This window comes from Hippichthys cyanospilos, chromosome 10 (assembly GCF_059441005.1).
Source record: "Hippichthys cyanospilos isolate Australia breed blue-spotted pipefish chromosome 10, RoL_Hcya_1.0, whole genome shotgun sequence".
NCBI classification, from domain to species: Eukaryota; Metazoa; Chordata; class Actinopteri; order Syngnathiformes; family Syngnathidae; genus Hippichthys; species Hippichthys cyanospilos.
Genome location: NC_142378.1, coordinates 20955001 through 20969484, shown reverse-complemented (window position 1 = coordinate 20969484; position 14484 = coordinate 20955001). Strand labels below are relative to the sequence as shown.

The following is a 14484-nucleotide window of genomic DNA, read 5'->3' as shown; positions in this document are numbered from 1 at the left end:
TGAGGTGCCAGGATTTTGAACAATCAATTCAAGTCAACTCAACGTTACTTATAAAGGACATTTAAAAACAACCTCAAAGGGATGACCAAAGTGCCGCACAATTGCTAAAATACAAAACAAGTTATCACGCACAAATATAATTAAAAAACTGTAATAAAAGCAATATAAAGCAGAGTTACCGAAAAAAGAAAAAAATGACTGAGCAGCCCTAACCTGAAAAGGTAAGCTGTTCCATAGCTCCAGCTGTTCCAGTCTATTGTTCTAGTTCCAGTTGGCCAAATTAACAGCAACGTTTGATTTATTAGTTACATCGTTAATTAGTTATAATGTTTTATTGAAGAAAATGCCAAAGTGGCAAAAATATGCAGGATGTTTGTGAGCACATTGATGGACAATCAACGTCAACAGTAAAAAATTTGCACATGATTTATTTACGAATGATACTGGGTTGAATTGATAAGAGGAACAGGTGTTAGGGAAAGCAGTGTATTGACATGGTTTGGCATTTTAATGTCAATAAAACACCTGTTTTTGGCTCCGCTATTCACGCTGTTAGAATAGTTTCCATTGCCCGTGAGCCTTGTGAGGATGAGTGGTCAAGATGATGGATAGATTGATGTTTAATGGGTGGCCAATAATGTCAAAAGGGGGCAAGGCCGCCATATAAGGTAAGAGGTGCGACATCTGCAAACAAGGCGTGTTACTTCCTGGTTATAAATCTTAGTACCATAAAACTCATACTTAATAAGAAATTGAATGGCCAATGTGCCAAATGTAATTTATATGCATTTGTGGTAAGTGAAAAAATATCATGATCTCGGCACTTTAACAATAACTGCCAAGTCTATTTAGCACTTGTCAAGTCTATTTTCCTCAGACATGCTCCAAACCCGCTCCCTACACTAATAGCATCACCAGATTATGGCTATAAATAACATCTAGTTTATTTACACTGTTCTTTCACATAGGAAAGACTAAAAAATCATTTCTGACAAGTGAATAAACACCAAAAGTTGTAACATTTCAAGCCATGGTCGACTGCCCATCTAGTGTATTGCTTGTAAAGGTAAACAAACATTACGGTTTATGCAATTAATGTGTCTCTTGAATTTTAGAGCCACGTTTCATAATTTACAAACATACAGACCAATACTGTCTATTGTGTTTGTTTCTATTTGGAGATTATTTAGTTCCAGTATTGCTCCTTCAGGGAAGTATCAAAACCTGAGATGCAGTTTCAGGCAATACTGGTCATGCAGGTTGCGCTTGTGAGTGGTGTTTACTGTTTTATATTCGTTTCAAATAAGGAAGCAGGGACCAATGGAAGCCTCCAAAGGGACATTGAGGAAAATGCATTACAGCCAAAACTGATATTTGCATCTCATTAGCAAAGAGGTCCTGGAAAGCAAAGATTACAGAATTCAAATATACAGCAAAGAGCAAGATCAGAGTAAACTCTTTCAGTATAAAAGGAATGACATAAAACACAATCCAATAATTACAAGAGCAACTGGTGAACTCAAAAGTTGCACGCTTGAAGTCAACAAAAGGGATGAGAGCTCAATTTCACGAGGATTTGCGAAGCATTTCATGACCATTGCCCAAAGAAAGGCTGTATATAGCAATCATATTCCATTTTAATGAAGAGAACGTCTAATTAGTTAATACTGCTAGACAATTGGGAACATTATACTGTGGAGACGAGATGGGAGAAGCCTTGAGCATAAAGGAAAATCAAAGTGATTAACTAAAAAACACAGCATAAATAAAAGTAGCAGAGCATAAATAAAAATAGTGTGAATGTAAACATTTTGATGGGTATTACTGAGGATGACTAATATATTGCTAGCTTATATTGGTTAAGTAACTTAAATACCTGTTGTATCTAAGAGATCTATTATAAAACCTGCAATACTATAAAATAAAACAAGGAATTCATATTAGCTAAGATAAGTTTATAAGCTTCATTTTGTTTGTCACAAAGATAACAATAGGTACAGTACATCGTTTTTAAGTGTTAATGGTTTGTGCTTAGCTTCTTTATACACTTGGATGACTAAAGATATGAGTATACACATATACACCGTATTTCTTGGATTATAAGCCGCGACATTTTATCATGATTTTTAGACAGGTTTTTCCCACCCGTCAAGCAAATGTGTGTTCAAGGAGTCAGTTTCTGGAACAACTATGAAACAGAACTGAAAAGATGTGAATCAATGGATGTGCTCAAAAAGAGTCTTAAAATATATTTAAAATCTAATAACAATATCTTTCAAAAAATGTCTAAATTGAATAAGACCTTGTATAAAATGTTGTGACGTGTAAATTCGATATACGGTGTGAAGTATATATGATTGTATATATTATTCATTTGCAGTGTGTGCAATGATCACTAAAATAATCTATCAATTAAACAACAGGAGACAGAATGCTATTGAAGTATTGATTTCGAGTTTGATGTTGCACTTTCTAAAAATATATAAAGAAAATGTAAAAGTTTCATATTACCACCATATGACTGCGGTTTAATAGTCCTGTGTGGTTTATCCGTGGTAAAAGATGTTTTTTTGCTTGTTTTTTTTTTTTTTTTGCTCAAATTTTGCTGCTGTGGCTTATAGTCCGGGAAAAAAATAACTAAAAAAAAATTATATATATATATATATATATATATATATATATATATATATATATATATACAGGGAGAGAGTGAGAGAGAGAGAGAGAGAGAGAGAGAGAGAGAGAGAGAGGAATTAATCTTGATTAATCATGTATAATTAATCTTGTCGTCCATGATTCCATTCTGCTTTTGGGGCTGCGATTCCATCCAGAATCATTTTTTGATTCAAAACAATTCAATTCAATTAATTGAAAAGTATTTCTGCTTCAATCTATAGAAGTGCAAAGAATCATCATACTTTGTGGGTCGTCTTTGGAGACTGTATTTTTTTGTGTTTTGATTTGTAAGGAGCATGCGTTTTTCCACAAAAATAGCATGTGGACAAATGTTTTTTTATGATAACTATAAACTTATGAAATAAGAATTTTTTTGGAAAAAAAAAGGTCGAACAAGACATGAGCATATCGGGAGCATTATCAGTCACAATTGTTTGCAATATTATTTAGTACAGTAGACAGTATGTTTTTTTTCATTTACATCTGAGTAATATGTGTTTGTGAATTAATTTGGAGTTTGCATGCACTGTTTTGCTTTTTATCTTTTGTTTACATTTGTTTGGTGGACATACTGAAGTTTTGTGTTGTGTTGATTATGGACCATTTGCTTCCTGTTCTGTATGAATTTGTTTCGTGGTTAGCTCATTTATTTCACCATTAACCATGAAAAACCGCCAGCCGAGGGTGGGAACTCACTCTCATGTGAGAGGGTTCTTCTTCAGCACTGTGAAATGGCCAATGCCTTGAACTTTGGAAAGTTAAATCAACAATATTCAAGGGGAAATATTCACACGTTTATGTGCCAGATATGTCAGCAGTAGTACACCTCATGAGACCTCATTCCAGCCAGCACCATAGAAATAACTATTCATGTGTGTTTTTTTTAAGTGAAAAAGAGAAGAATTGCACATCCATCCACCCATCCAATTTCTATAGCTGCTTATACTCACTAGGGTCACTCCCTTGCTGGTGCCTAACCCAGTCATCTTCGGGCAGTTGACGGGGGACACCCTGAACTGGTTGCCTGCCAATTGCAGGGGAGAGCTTGCAGAGTTTAGCATTGAATAAGCGTTCAATAAGAAAACTAAAACAACACTGGATGAGTTTGGGATCACATCCTATTATTGTTTGGTGCTCTACGGCAGTGGTCCCCAACCTTTTGATCACCGCGGACCGGTCACAGATTTATATTGCGGACCGAGGGGGTGCTCTAAAAACCACATCATCCTTCTCACTACGCCTCAGATTTATATTGCGGACCGGCGGGGGAGGTGGGGGCTGGCTGCTCTAAAATCCACTTCACAAACATATGAACTGTTATGCTACGTGCACACCGAACGCCGAATCATTCGTCGAATAGCGGGCCTTTCTGTCGATTTTGTACTTAATGTCCACTTTTTTGTCGCGCGAGGAGAGGGGAGGAAGTGGAGCGAGTTTGCTGTGCACTTTACGGTAAATCCGGAAAGAAGAGCATTGCTGAGAACTATCAGTTTTCAGTTTTCTGTGATGTTCCCGAAGTTGATTGGCCGTGGCGACGCGAAACGCGGAAAAAGTACAAGAAAAAAATAACTTCACACGAAAGGCGAAATTTCGCTTCTCATGACCGAGCGCGGCCATTCGCGTCTCTCCATTCGCGTCGCCAGACGTGCATTCGCACCCAGTCACCCAAACTCCATTGACTACAATACAAAACGCTCCACTTTTTCGCCTTGTTCGCGTTCGGTATGCGCGTACCATTAAACTGAATCATCTCCAAAACATTATTTCGGGTGCAGCCCACGCGGCCCGATACCAGTTGATCCACGGACCGGTACCGGTCAGCGGAGCGGGGGTTGGGGACCACTGCTCTATAGGGTGTCTCAGAAAGGTTCTAGAATTGGTATAATAAAATAAGTATTTCAAACCCAAACAACTACAAGTTTTACACTTCACTATGTGTCAGTCAATCAAGCAGCACATCTTATGATCTTAAGATATCCTGCAGAATTTTCTCTATTCAGTGCAGAAGAAAAGGGGAGAAGCGTGCCTCATGGCTGTTTTACCCTGACAATGTTCCTGCTTACAATACCTGAGCATCCCACAGCTCGTCTAAAAAAGCATCACCTTGCTGTAGTGTTAATTTCATGAACAAAACCTCGGCGAGACTAGGTGAAACGAAACCCCTGTTGATAAACAATAGCAGTGAGACAAAACAGTACTTTGCGAGATAAACATTCGGCTAAAACCTATGGACATGTTAGTTCACAAAGATTAGATGAAATTCATATGTTCCTATGTTCTTCCACCTCCTTCACAAAGGTTCTACAAAGACAGCCACACATATTTGTTAACACATACAGTATTTGCAATACAATGACATTTAACTTGATTAAGTGGAATGGAAGGAATGTGGGCACAAGCTAGCTAGGGAAAAACATGACAAATCTGAAGAGGCACATCACAGTCCCCCAAAAGACATTGTGGTGAGTTAAAAGAATGTTAGCTTGTTGTTGTTCATAAAGCAACATTCAACTAATGAGTACAATTTTCCAAAAATAATGGTAAACTGACACCTTCAAAACATGCCACACAATTCAAAAGAACTTAATCTGAAATTTTACAGTTCATGAAATTAGCCTAAATGTGGCATAAAATTTAAGTAAGCAAACTTAACAACGGCGATGGACTGACATCACTGGCTGTCGCTTCCTAAGTTATGTATGCAGAAGCCCAGGGTAACTAATTGCTGTTGACATATACAGTGGTATGAAAAGGTTTGGGCACCCCTGAGCATTTTCAAGAATTCTCTTTATAAATCATTGGTGGTTCGGATCATCAATTTCAGTCAAATATATCATATACTGTAGCAGATAAAAACAGTGATATTTGAGAAGTGAAATGAAGCTCATAGGATTTACAAAAAGTTTGCAATAATTAAACAAAAGATAGCAGGTGCATAAATTAGGGCACCCTTGTTGTTTTATTGATATGAATACCTTTAGCGCTAATACTGTTGGGAAAAAAAACATTTGGCAAGCTCATTGACCCATGGCCTATATCAGTGCTTCTCAGATAGTGGGGCGGGATCCCCCTGGAGGAAGCCCAAAGTGGTGCCAGAGGGGGTGCGGATGACCACAGAGAAAAGACTTTGTTTTTGTCCTGTGAAGTATAATTGCAATGAAATAAGTTTTTTTTTTGTTTGTTTTGTTTTGTTTCAAGCACTTTGATGCACTTGGCTAATTTTCTCATGTTTCAGACTAAGCTAAGGAACCATATGAGGAAATGGAAACCCACAGGCACAGTTCGAGTTAAAGCCAGCATGCCAAAAAAAAAAAATCTCAGATAAGCAGAGGTGAAAGATGGTGAGAACAATCAAACTCAACCCATAGACCAGCTCCAAAGACCTACGACACGATTTTGCGTCAGAAGGTGTTTTTGGGCGAGGAGATGCGCTATGGAATAGTAATGTGGCAGAAGCCTTTTCTGCGCACATGAGCTAAACACAGTTGCTTGAAATCTGTATGCAAAAGCACATTTGGACGAGTCAGCTTTGTTTTGGAATAAGATGCTGTGGACTGATGAAACTAAAATTGAGTTATTTTGACATAACAAGGGCTGTGTGCATGGCGAAAAATGAAGACAGCATTCCAAGACAAACACTTGCTGCCCACAGTAAAATTCGGTGGTGGTTCCATCGTGCTATGGGGTTGTGTGGCCAGTGCAATCTTGTTCAAGTTGAAGGTCGGATGGATTCAGTATCAGCAGATTCTTGAAAAACAATATTCAAGAATCAGTGACAAACTTGAAGTTGTCCCAGGGCTGGATACTTCAACAACACAAAGACACTTAACACTGGTCAAATTCTACTAAGGCATTCACAGGAACATGTACAACGTTCTGGAATGACCACCTCAGTCCCAGTCCCCAGACCTGAATATTACTGAAAATCTGCAGTGTGATTTAAAGCAGGCAGTCTATGCTCGGAAACTATTAAACCTAACTGAACTGGAGATGTTTTGTAAAGAAGAAAATACCTTCAGTCAGAATCCAGAGTCCAGACCCTGATTGGAAGCCATAGGAAGCGTCTAGAGGCTTTTATTGCAACAAAAGGAGGTTCTACTGAATATTGATGTGTATATTGGATGTAAAGGTTTATGTTGGGGTGCCCAAATTTATGCACCTTCCTATTTTTGTTTAAATATTTACTGCACACTTTCTGTAAATCCTATGAACTTCATTTCACTTCTCAAATATCACAGTGTTTATCTGCTATATGATATATTTTACTGAAATTGCTGATCCGAACCACCATTTATGAAGGAAAATCTTCAAAATGATCAGGAGTGCCCAAACTTTTTCATACCACTGTACAGTATTTGTCTAGGTTTAATAGAGTAGATTCTGTACTATTATGCACTGAAAGCAAAGGTGAATTGTATTTGTGTTTGCTCGCTCTCTCTCGCCCGGCGTAGGTTTGCTAAGCATGGTGCCCATGAGACACTGTAGTGCACATGCAACACGCGCGTGCTTGTCTCGTTAATGCTGACAGCTTTAAAGGTTGACTAAAATGTGCAGTTTCATGCAGCAACATTGTTCATGTACATTGTGGTTTTGATGTCACTTTTGTCTTATAAACAAAAACTTATGGAGAGACAGTTGCCTCAAATCTCACTAATGTTTCAAGAGAGAAGTCTATTAAATTTAAGTTCAAATAAATATTCATTATCAAAAATTTCTAACAGTTGGTCATTCATAACATGGAAATGTGTTATTTGTTCCTCAGTGTTTATAATTGTTTTCCAAAAAGCAGTGTCCCTATTATTCATAGGTAACATTTTTCTTCAGTGTTGTCACTGCAGGGTTGTTAACAATTTGGATGTCGGCACAGCCATTTCAAATTAAAACATTTGTTGTATTGTCTAAAGCAGGGGTGTCAAAGTCAAATGAACAGGGGGGCCAAACGAAAAAAATAACTAGAAGCTGAGTGCTGATTGATTGAATGTTCATAAAAAAAAAAAAAAATAGTCTCATGAACCTAACTGAACCTACTGAAAACCAAACAAATACAGTATATTACTGTATGATTGGATTTGATGAATAAAGCAATGTTTTTTATGGCACTGACTGTATTTTTTACTTTTCAAAAGGCACAAAAGACAAACCCTTTACATAAAAATCCAGACAGCATGTACAGTAAATGAATGAGGCAATATTATTCAAGGCACAGTATAATTTCTGAAGCAAATGGAGGTGATATATTTCTTCAAATAAATAAATATCAGAAATTTTCTATTACTCACTCAACTTAAATATTTTTAAAAGATAATCGAAAAATAAATTGGAAGTAATGATGGTGTATCTCGGGGGACTTTAACATCAGAAAGTTTTCACGGAGGTACTCAACCACTTTCTATATAACCTACCTGGCAAAATCACCTTTGGCCTACCATACACCATCCAGTGCTTTGGTTCCCCCCTGTAGACCCCCTGATCATGTCCTGTAGTTGTCCCATGTATAGGACATAACATTAAAAACTCTCGCTAAGGCTGGAGTCCACTCAGCGGATAAAAATTAATAACTGGGCAATGTCAAAAGTGGTGTCATCATCAGCCTGGGAATACACGATGACATTTTTTCCTTCTATCACGAGCTTTAAAGAGGCTCTTTAAAGGGACACCGTGCAATATTTACACGTTTTTTTACTAAAAAGGAATAAATTCAATGATTATAAATGTTAAAAACTTGCAAATAAATGTGTTCTTAACAGTATCTTTTAAATCGTAGGTTTCGTTCTCATTAAATTATATTACATGGGCGGGTGGCACTTCTACGGAGGCTGCCATGTTTGTTACAGCTAAGGACAATGGTAAATGCAGCACCTGCAGCACCTCCTGCTGTCCGTGATGAAAAACGGTCTAAATATTACACAGTGTCCCTTTAAATTGATGGACAAGCTCAGCAATGGTGTTTTTGCTCAGGTTCACGTTTAGTTGCCTTTTGTCTGGGCCAGTTGCATCAAAACAATCGTAACGTTTTTGATAAAATGGCCCGGTGTAATTTGGCTTTTCTGAATAGAAACTGCATATATTTAAGACCTTGTTTTATGAAGCAATCTCTGATTATACTGATTCATTATCGCCACACTTTATCCACATAGAAAACACATGACTTTTTCCAGCAAGCGCCATGAATATGTAATCCAAGTCCCACCTTGTCCACCTTCCATTTTGCCATTTTTTTGGGTGCGGTATCAGAAAGTTTATTGCTATTATGCTAGCTAATGATGTCTGACGAAAATTAAAGTAAGATGTCGATTACTCAGGCATGCCACCGTTGCATTGTGGGAAATGTAAAATTAATGTGTATAAAATATAAGCGAGCTGCAAGCCGAAGTAGGACTGTGAGCTGGTTCTAATAATATATAAATATCACGCTGGGGGCAATAGGAAACTTTTTTTCAGGCCATACACAGCACATCTTTGACGTAGGAAACCTAGAGAGATTAAATTAAATTGAAGGCTTGAACCTACACTGTAATCCAGACTAAGATACTTTTTATTCAATTTTACCAAGATGCTTAACTTATGCTTCTACTTGTATGACAATTACCAATATTAAAATGCTTCTCTACAACAGCACATTCCCAGTACAGTAGAGGTTTTACGGGGTGACAGTTTGTAATAGGGTTGTAAAAATGCACATTGTATCACAAGAATATTGTCATCGCAACAATGACAAATGTAATCGCAAAGACTTGCAATTCTTTTCAGATAGAATTTTACACGTTGTTACTTTGACCAGGGGTTCGTTGAATGTTGCAAACACACCCCAGACCTTCGCCAAACATTCACCATTAAAACGTTTTATCAAACACCATTTTACGCAAACGTTCTAAAAACGCGCCAGGTTTTTTTTTTCTTTTTTTTTTTTTTTTTTAAATCGAGGACTCTAAATTGTCCAAAGGGGTGAACGTAAACAGTAGATACAATGTTCCTTACCACAGAGTACGAAGTTTACGTTTGTTGTATTGCCGAAAAGTCTGTTTTTACATTCATGGTACCCGTAATTATGACTTTGCTACGTGCGTAGGATAATAGTAATAGAATTCGACGGGTTTCCATTTATGGCCAACGTGGTACGTCGCCACTGTAGGTACGGGACTCCGTTGTAAACAGAAGACCCGGTTCACTGTCGGTATCGCGTTGCACGGAATTAGGTACCTTTAACCAAACACAATCAGTCGTCTTCATATGTAAATACGTGTCCATATTTGGCTTACATGGGTTGCATATTTCGATCTGTCTTGAAGCCAGAGCATAAAATGTCAATTTGAACGTCAATGCGATAGCATTCAAAACAATAGTCTAACACAGAAGAAACAAAGTGTGGTGCTGACAACGATTTGATTACGTGGGCAGTTAATCCGTCGTGTGGGAAAAAAGGAGAGGACACGCACACACCGACAGAGGCACAAGCGTCCACCATTACGCCTCCATAAAAAGCTTTTCACGCTTCAGCTAATATGACAGACTTTTGCGTTCAATGTTTTACCGGAGCGTAGTAACAACACTTCAGAAAGTAAAGGGTACAAAAACAGAAGTCTTTTAAACTCCCGATTGTAATATGAAGAGACTGAGGCCGGTGTTGAAATAAACTTAGGTGTTGGAAACTTTATAAAAGAAGAAGCCATCTCACGGCTTATTAACAACAACCTGCCCATCTGTCCGGCTTGTAACACCATGGCTAACTAAAAAGCGAGCTAACGAACACTAGTCTTCATCAATATCCTTTTTAAAATAAGGGAAAAAAACGCTCCCTAAGCAGCGTGCTGTCCCGAGTGTATTCATGTAATGAGAAGAAATAAATACGTGTGATATTTGGCTCGGAGTACGTGTCCAAATAGCGATGCACACGCCAGACAATGAAGAGTGACCTGATCTCGTTGAGCTAACAAGCTACGTTAGCCTGCTAATGAGCTCTTGCTAACTCTCTGGACACTTGCCTGCCCAGACACACAGCCGCTAATTTAATTCTTCACATGGACGAGTGGTCCGTGGATTAAACACACAAATTCGTGCATTTCTCGGACTTTAGACTGCGTTGCAGCCCACTCGCGGAGAAAATATACGTCATGACTTACTATTGGAGCATCCAAAATGAAGTTTCGCCGGTGAAGTTGGTGTTAATATTCCGAGAGTTTAGCACACCGTGGCCGCGTTGAGGTGCGAGTGCTCAAACTGTTACCTTGCCCGGTGATGCTAAGCTAGCTCAAGGCTAGCATCGCCAGAGAAAGTTCCCCTGTGTCGCCGCGACGTGATTTGTCAATAAAAACGTGGTTGAAGTTGTTACGGTGGAGGCACGCAAGGACTTACGGATTCGAGCGGATGAGTTCCGAGTTCCCCCGTGGTTCCCAAGTGTTTGGAACTTGTATTTTGCTGACGTCAGGGATGAAAATAATAATAAAAAATAAAATGGCACCAACAAAAAAAACAAAACAAAACAAAAAAAATCAAGGGAACCCCTTTTCTCTGTCCGCTGCCACTCCGGTTGCTAAAGTGTGCCACCACCGGCGTCGTCATGCCGCGTTCACTGACACATCGGAAATGTTCTTTCCCTTTCCGACTTCACTGCTGTTAAGAGTTGGAAAAGGACACTAGAGCGATCTCGTGACCTCGTGTGAGAATAAAAATAGATGCCAATAGAAGGGTAATTTTGTTACAGTTTCATTAATGGTTTTCTTGCCGCCTTAGTTTCATATGCTTAAATTTCACACTTGATCAAACAGCCATATTTAAATGTCAATTTTCAAAACGGTGAATTACTTTCTGAATTACTTTTAGAACACATGTGCCAAACTTAAGGCTCCGCAACCAGGTCCGATCTGCTCTATCATTTTATGACACGCAGAAGCAAATTATGCAAACGTACGTAACCTTTGCTAAAATGTTTTGGTTTGGTTTTGTTCTGTTTTGTCGTGAGGAATAATAAAATAATAAAACATGGCAATGGATTTCTTCAGATTTGGAATCAGGCCTCTTCCAAATGAGACTAAAATTTACTGACTGGTGGTGACATATACAAGTCAGCATACAGTGCTGTGAGAAATTATTTGCCCCCTTCCTGATTTATGCGTCTTCTGCATATTTATCACTCACAAAGCTTTCCATTCAACTAACCAATTTTAATAAGAGAAAACCCAAAGTTATGTACAAATGCATTTTCAAAATTACTTTTCTTTTACAAAGGTGAAAAATGGAAACGGTGACAAAGCTTGCAAAAGTGGTCAACCAAAAATTACTTCAAGAGGGTAAAGAGGACTCTTTGAGGAGGTCTTCAAAGATCCCTTGAAAAACATCCATAGAACTGCAGGCCTTGCAGGCTGCAGCTGAGGTCAGTATTCACTACTCCACTATGGCCAAAAACGACATCCATGTGAGGGTTCCCAGGCAAAATCCACTGGTGTCACGAAATAAAACAAAGGCTCATCTCACATTTGCCAAAAAACATCCTGATCATCCTCGAGTCTTTCGGAGACATTCTGTGGATCGAGGAGTCAAAACTTTAACTTTCTGAAGGTGTGCAGTGCATTACATCTGCTGTAAAAATGACATCACTTGATAAAAAGAACATGATACCAGATGGTGAAGCATAGTGCCGATAGTGTGATGGTCTGGGACTCCTTCCTCAGGACCAGGCTAATTTTCAGTGATTTTGAGGTTAGATCCTCAAGTAGAACAGTGGCCATCAGTTTGCGTCTTCAAACTTAAGAGCTTTCGGATCATTAAGCAGGACAATAATCTAAAATTTGTAAACCAGTCCACCTCATAATGGTTCAAAAAGGACAAAATCAAGATTTCTGGAGTGGCCAAGTTAAAGTCAGGATTTAAAGTCCAATTGACCGTGTGACTGTGGTGTGACCTTAAATGGCCAGTCCATGCTATAAATCCCTTCAATATGGCAGTTCAAACAATTCTGCATTGACGAGCGGTCCAAAATTCTTCCACAACAGTGTTCACAAATATCTTGGTTTCAGTTAGCAGCACAACTCACTGAGAGGTTCATTGGGCAATTTTTCGCATATGGTCAGATAGGGCTGTTTCCCCTGCCCGTAAATGCATTTTTGTTTGGTTGTCTCAATAATGTTTTGTAATGAAAGCTTCGTGAGCAATAACAATGTACAAAAACGATAAAAAAAAGGGATCAAGAGTGCAGATTTTTTTTTTTTTGTACCTGCTTTTGAGCCGCTGTACTGGTTTGATACAACTGAATGAGCATTGACAAAGTCTATTATTTCTTGTTTATTGAAAAATTATTGAAAACATCATGGGTATTAAAAACAGATTCAATGATAGAGTGTAACTAGTACTCGAGCTTAAACTGTGTTAACAGTGTCTTAAATACTAAGCGTTGAAATCTACATTGTTGAGGCTAAAAATACATGACACTTTAACTTATGCTGACTTTATAAAATGTCACTGTACAATAAAAGGTTCGATGAGTGGTGAATTCATGTGTGGACTGCAAAGAACCCAACTGCGTAGAATTAATGGGGAGAAATTGTGGATAACAAAAACGAAGTAAAGAAAATGTATGCTCTAAAGACAACATTTAACTTAAAAAAAATAAAAAACAGAACATGATTTGTAAAAATCAATATTTGGGAGGTGTTAATATAAAAAAAAGAATTGAAGTCAGATCCATATATATTATTATGGATTGTGTGCAAAAAATATCTACCAAGTATATCTTACTTGCAAACCCGAGGCAGAAACTCATGTACAAGGAATCCAACATCAGTAACTTCCATGCAGATGAAAACAAATGCGCAGTGTCCACACAACAACAAAATGAAAGCATGAAGCTGAATATTTAACAGATACAAAAATATGAATAAATTATTTTTTTCAACATCTTTACTATTCTTCTGGCTATCTACCCCCCCCCCCCCCTTCACACACAAACACACACACTCTCTCTCTCTCACACACGCACACACACACACACACACGCACACACACACACTTTTTCAAATGAAAACAAAACCTGGAAAATGTAGAGGGCTCTCTTAACAAATATTTATAAAGGTACTGTATATTAAAAGCATATCGTTGGCGTCAGACTGATCGCTGATGTTTTTATACAGTAAATTATTGGCCAATCTAAACTGTTGAAAATGTCTTGATCTCTTTGACAATACAATGTTAATGGTAAGACAAAAATGCAATTTTGGGGGTTTCCTGAAGTGCTGTTTTTGTGAGGCATAAGGATTCTGCCCAGTGTCAGTGATATGTGGGTAAAATATTTTGAAAGCTTTTAAGAAAATGGTTCTGCCATTTTTTTTTTTTTAAGAATTGTGAGACCATAAATTTCTCACCCCTGCTTGATACAAAACTGATTTGAATTTTATGACTTGTCGAACCATACAACAACAGATGTGGCAATTGTTTAAGATCAAATTAAACTGATAGCAGTGAATCAGGAAATGGAAAAAAAGTCACTTTGATCTGGACAAAAATTCATGTAGATATCAAATTTATAAAGTACATTTTCTGTGATAATGTACCAGCTGTACATAAGCACAGTCTCGCGCAAACACAAGCACAAACGCATGCATGCAGTCTCCCTCTTTGCAGACTTGCGACTCCCTCATAGCAGGCTTGCGAGGCTGGTGGTGGGACCGTTCTGGGCTTGGATCTGGACAGGAGGAGGGCCGTCAGTCCACTAGAAAGTACATAAACAATCAAAGATAAGTTCATACATGTTTTGAACATGATGGTGGTTGACTTCCAAGTTGTTCTATTATTTTTTTAAATTCCAATAAGAAATAA

At 38.1% G+C, this 14484-nt stretch overlaps 2 protein-coding genes across 3 annotated transcripts in view; both read right to left on the bottom strand.

Moving 5' to 3' along the window:
* gatad2ab (GATA zinc finger domain containing 2Ab) overlaps positions 1-11237 on the bottom strand; it is a 38046-nt gene extending 26809 nt beyond the window's left edge. For both annotated transcript variants that reach the window (XM_088425133.1, XM_088425134.1), the window contains exon 1: positions 11029-11237. The gene's annotated coding sequence lies outside the window, so the exon portion shown is untranslated. The remainder of the gene's footprint in view (positions 1-11028) is intronic.
* A 1702-nt stretch (positions 11238-12939) lies between these two features.
* The window catches only part of mau2 (MAU2 sister chromatid cohesion factor), a 26291-nt gene continuing 24746 nt past the window's right edge, over positions 12940-14484 (bottom strand). Inside the window, exon 18 of the mRNA XM_088425135.1 lies at positions 12940-14377. Within this exon, the coding sequence (XP_088281261.1) occupies positions 14303-14377 (75 nt within the window). The 3' untranslated portion in view covers positions 12940-14302. The remainder of the gene's footprint in view (positions 14378-14484) is intronic.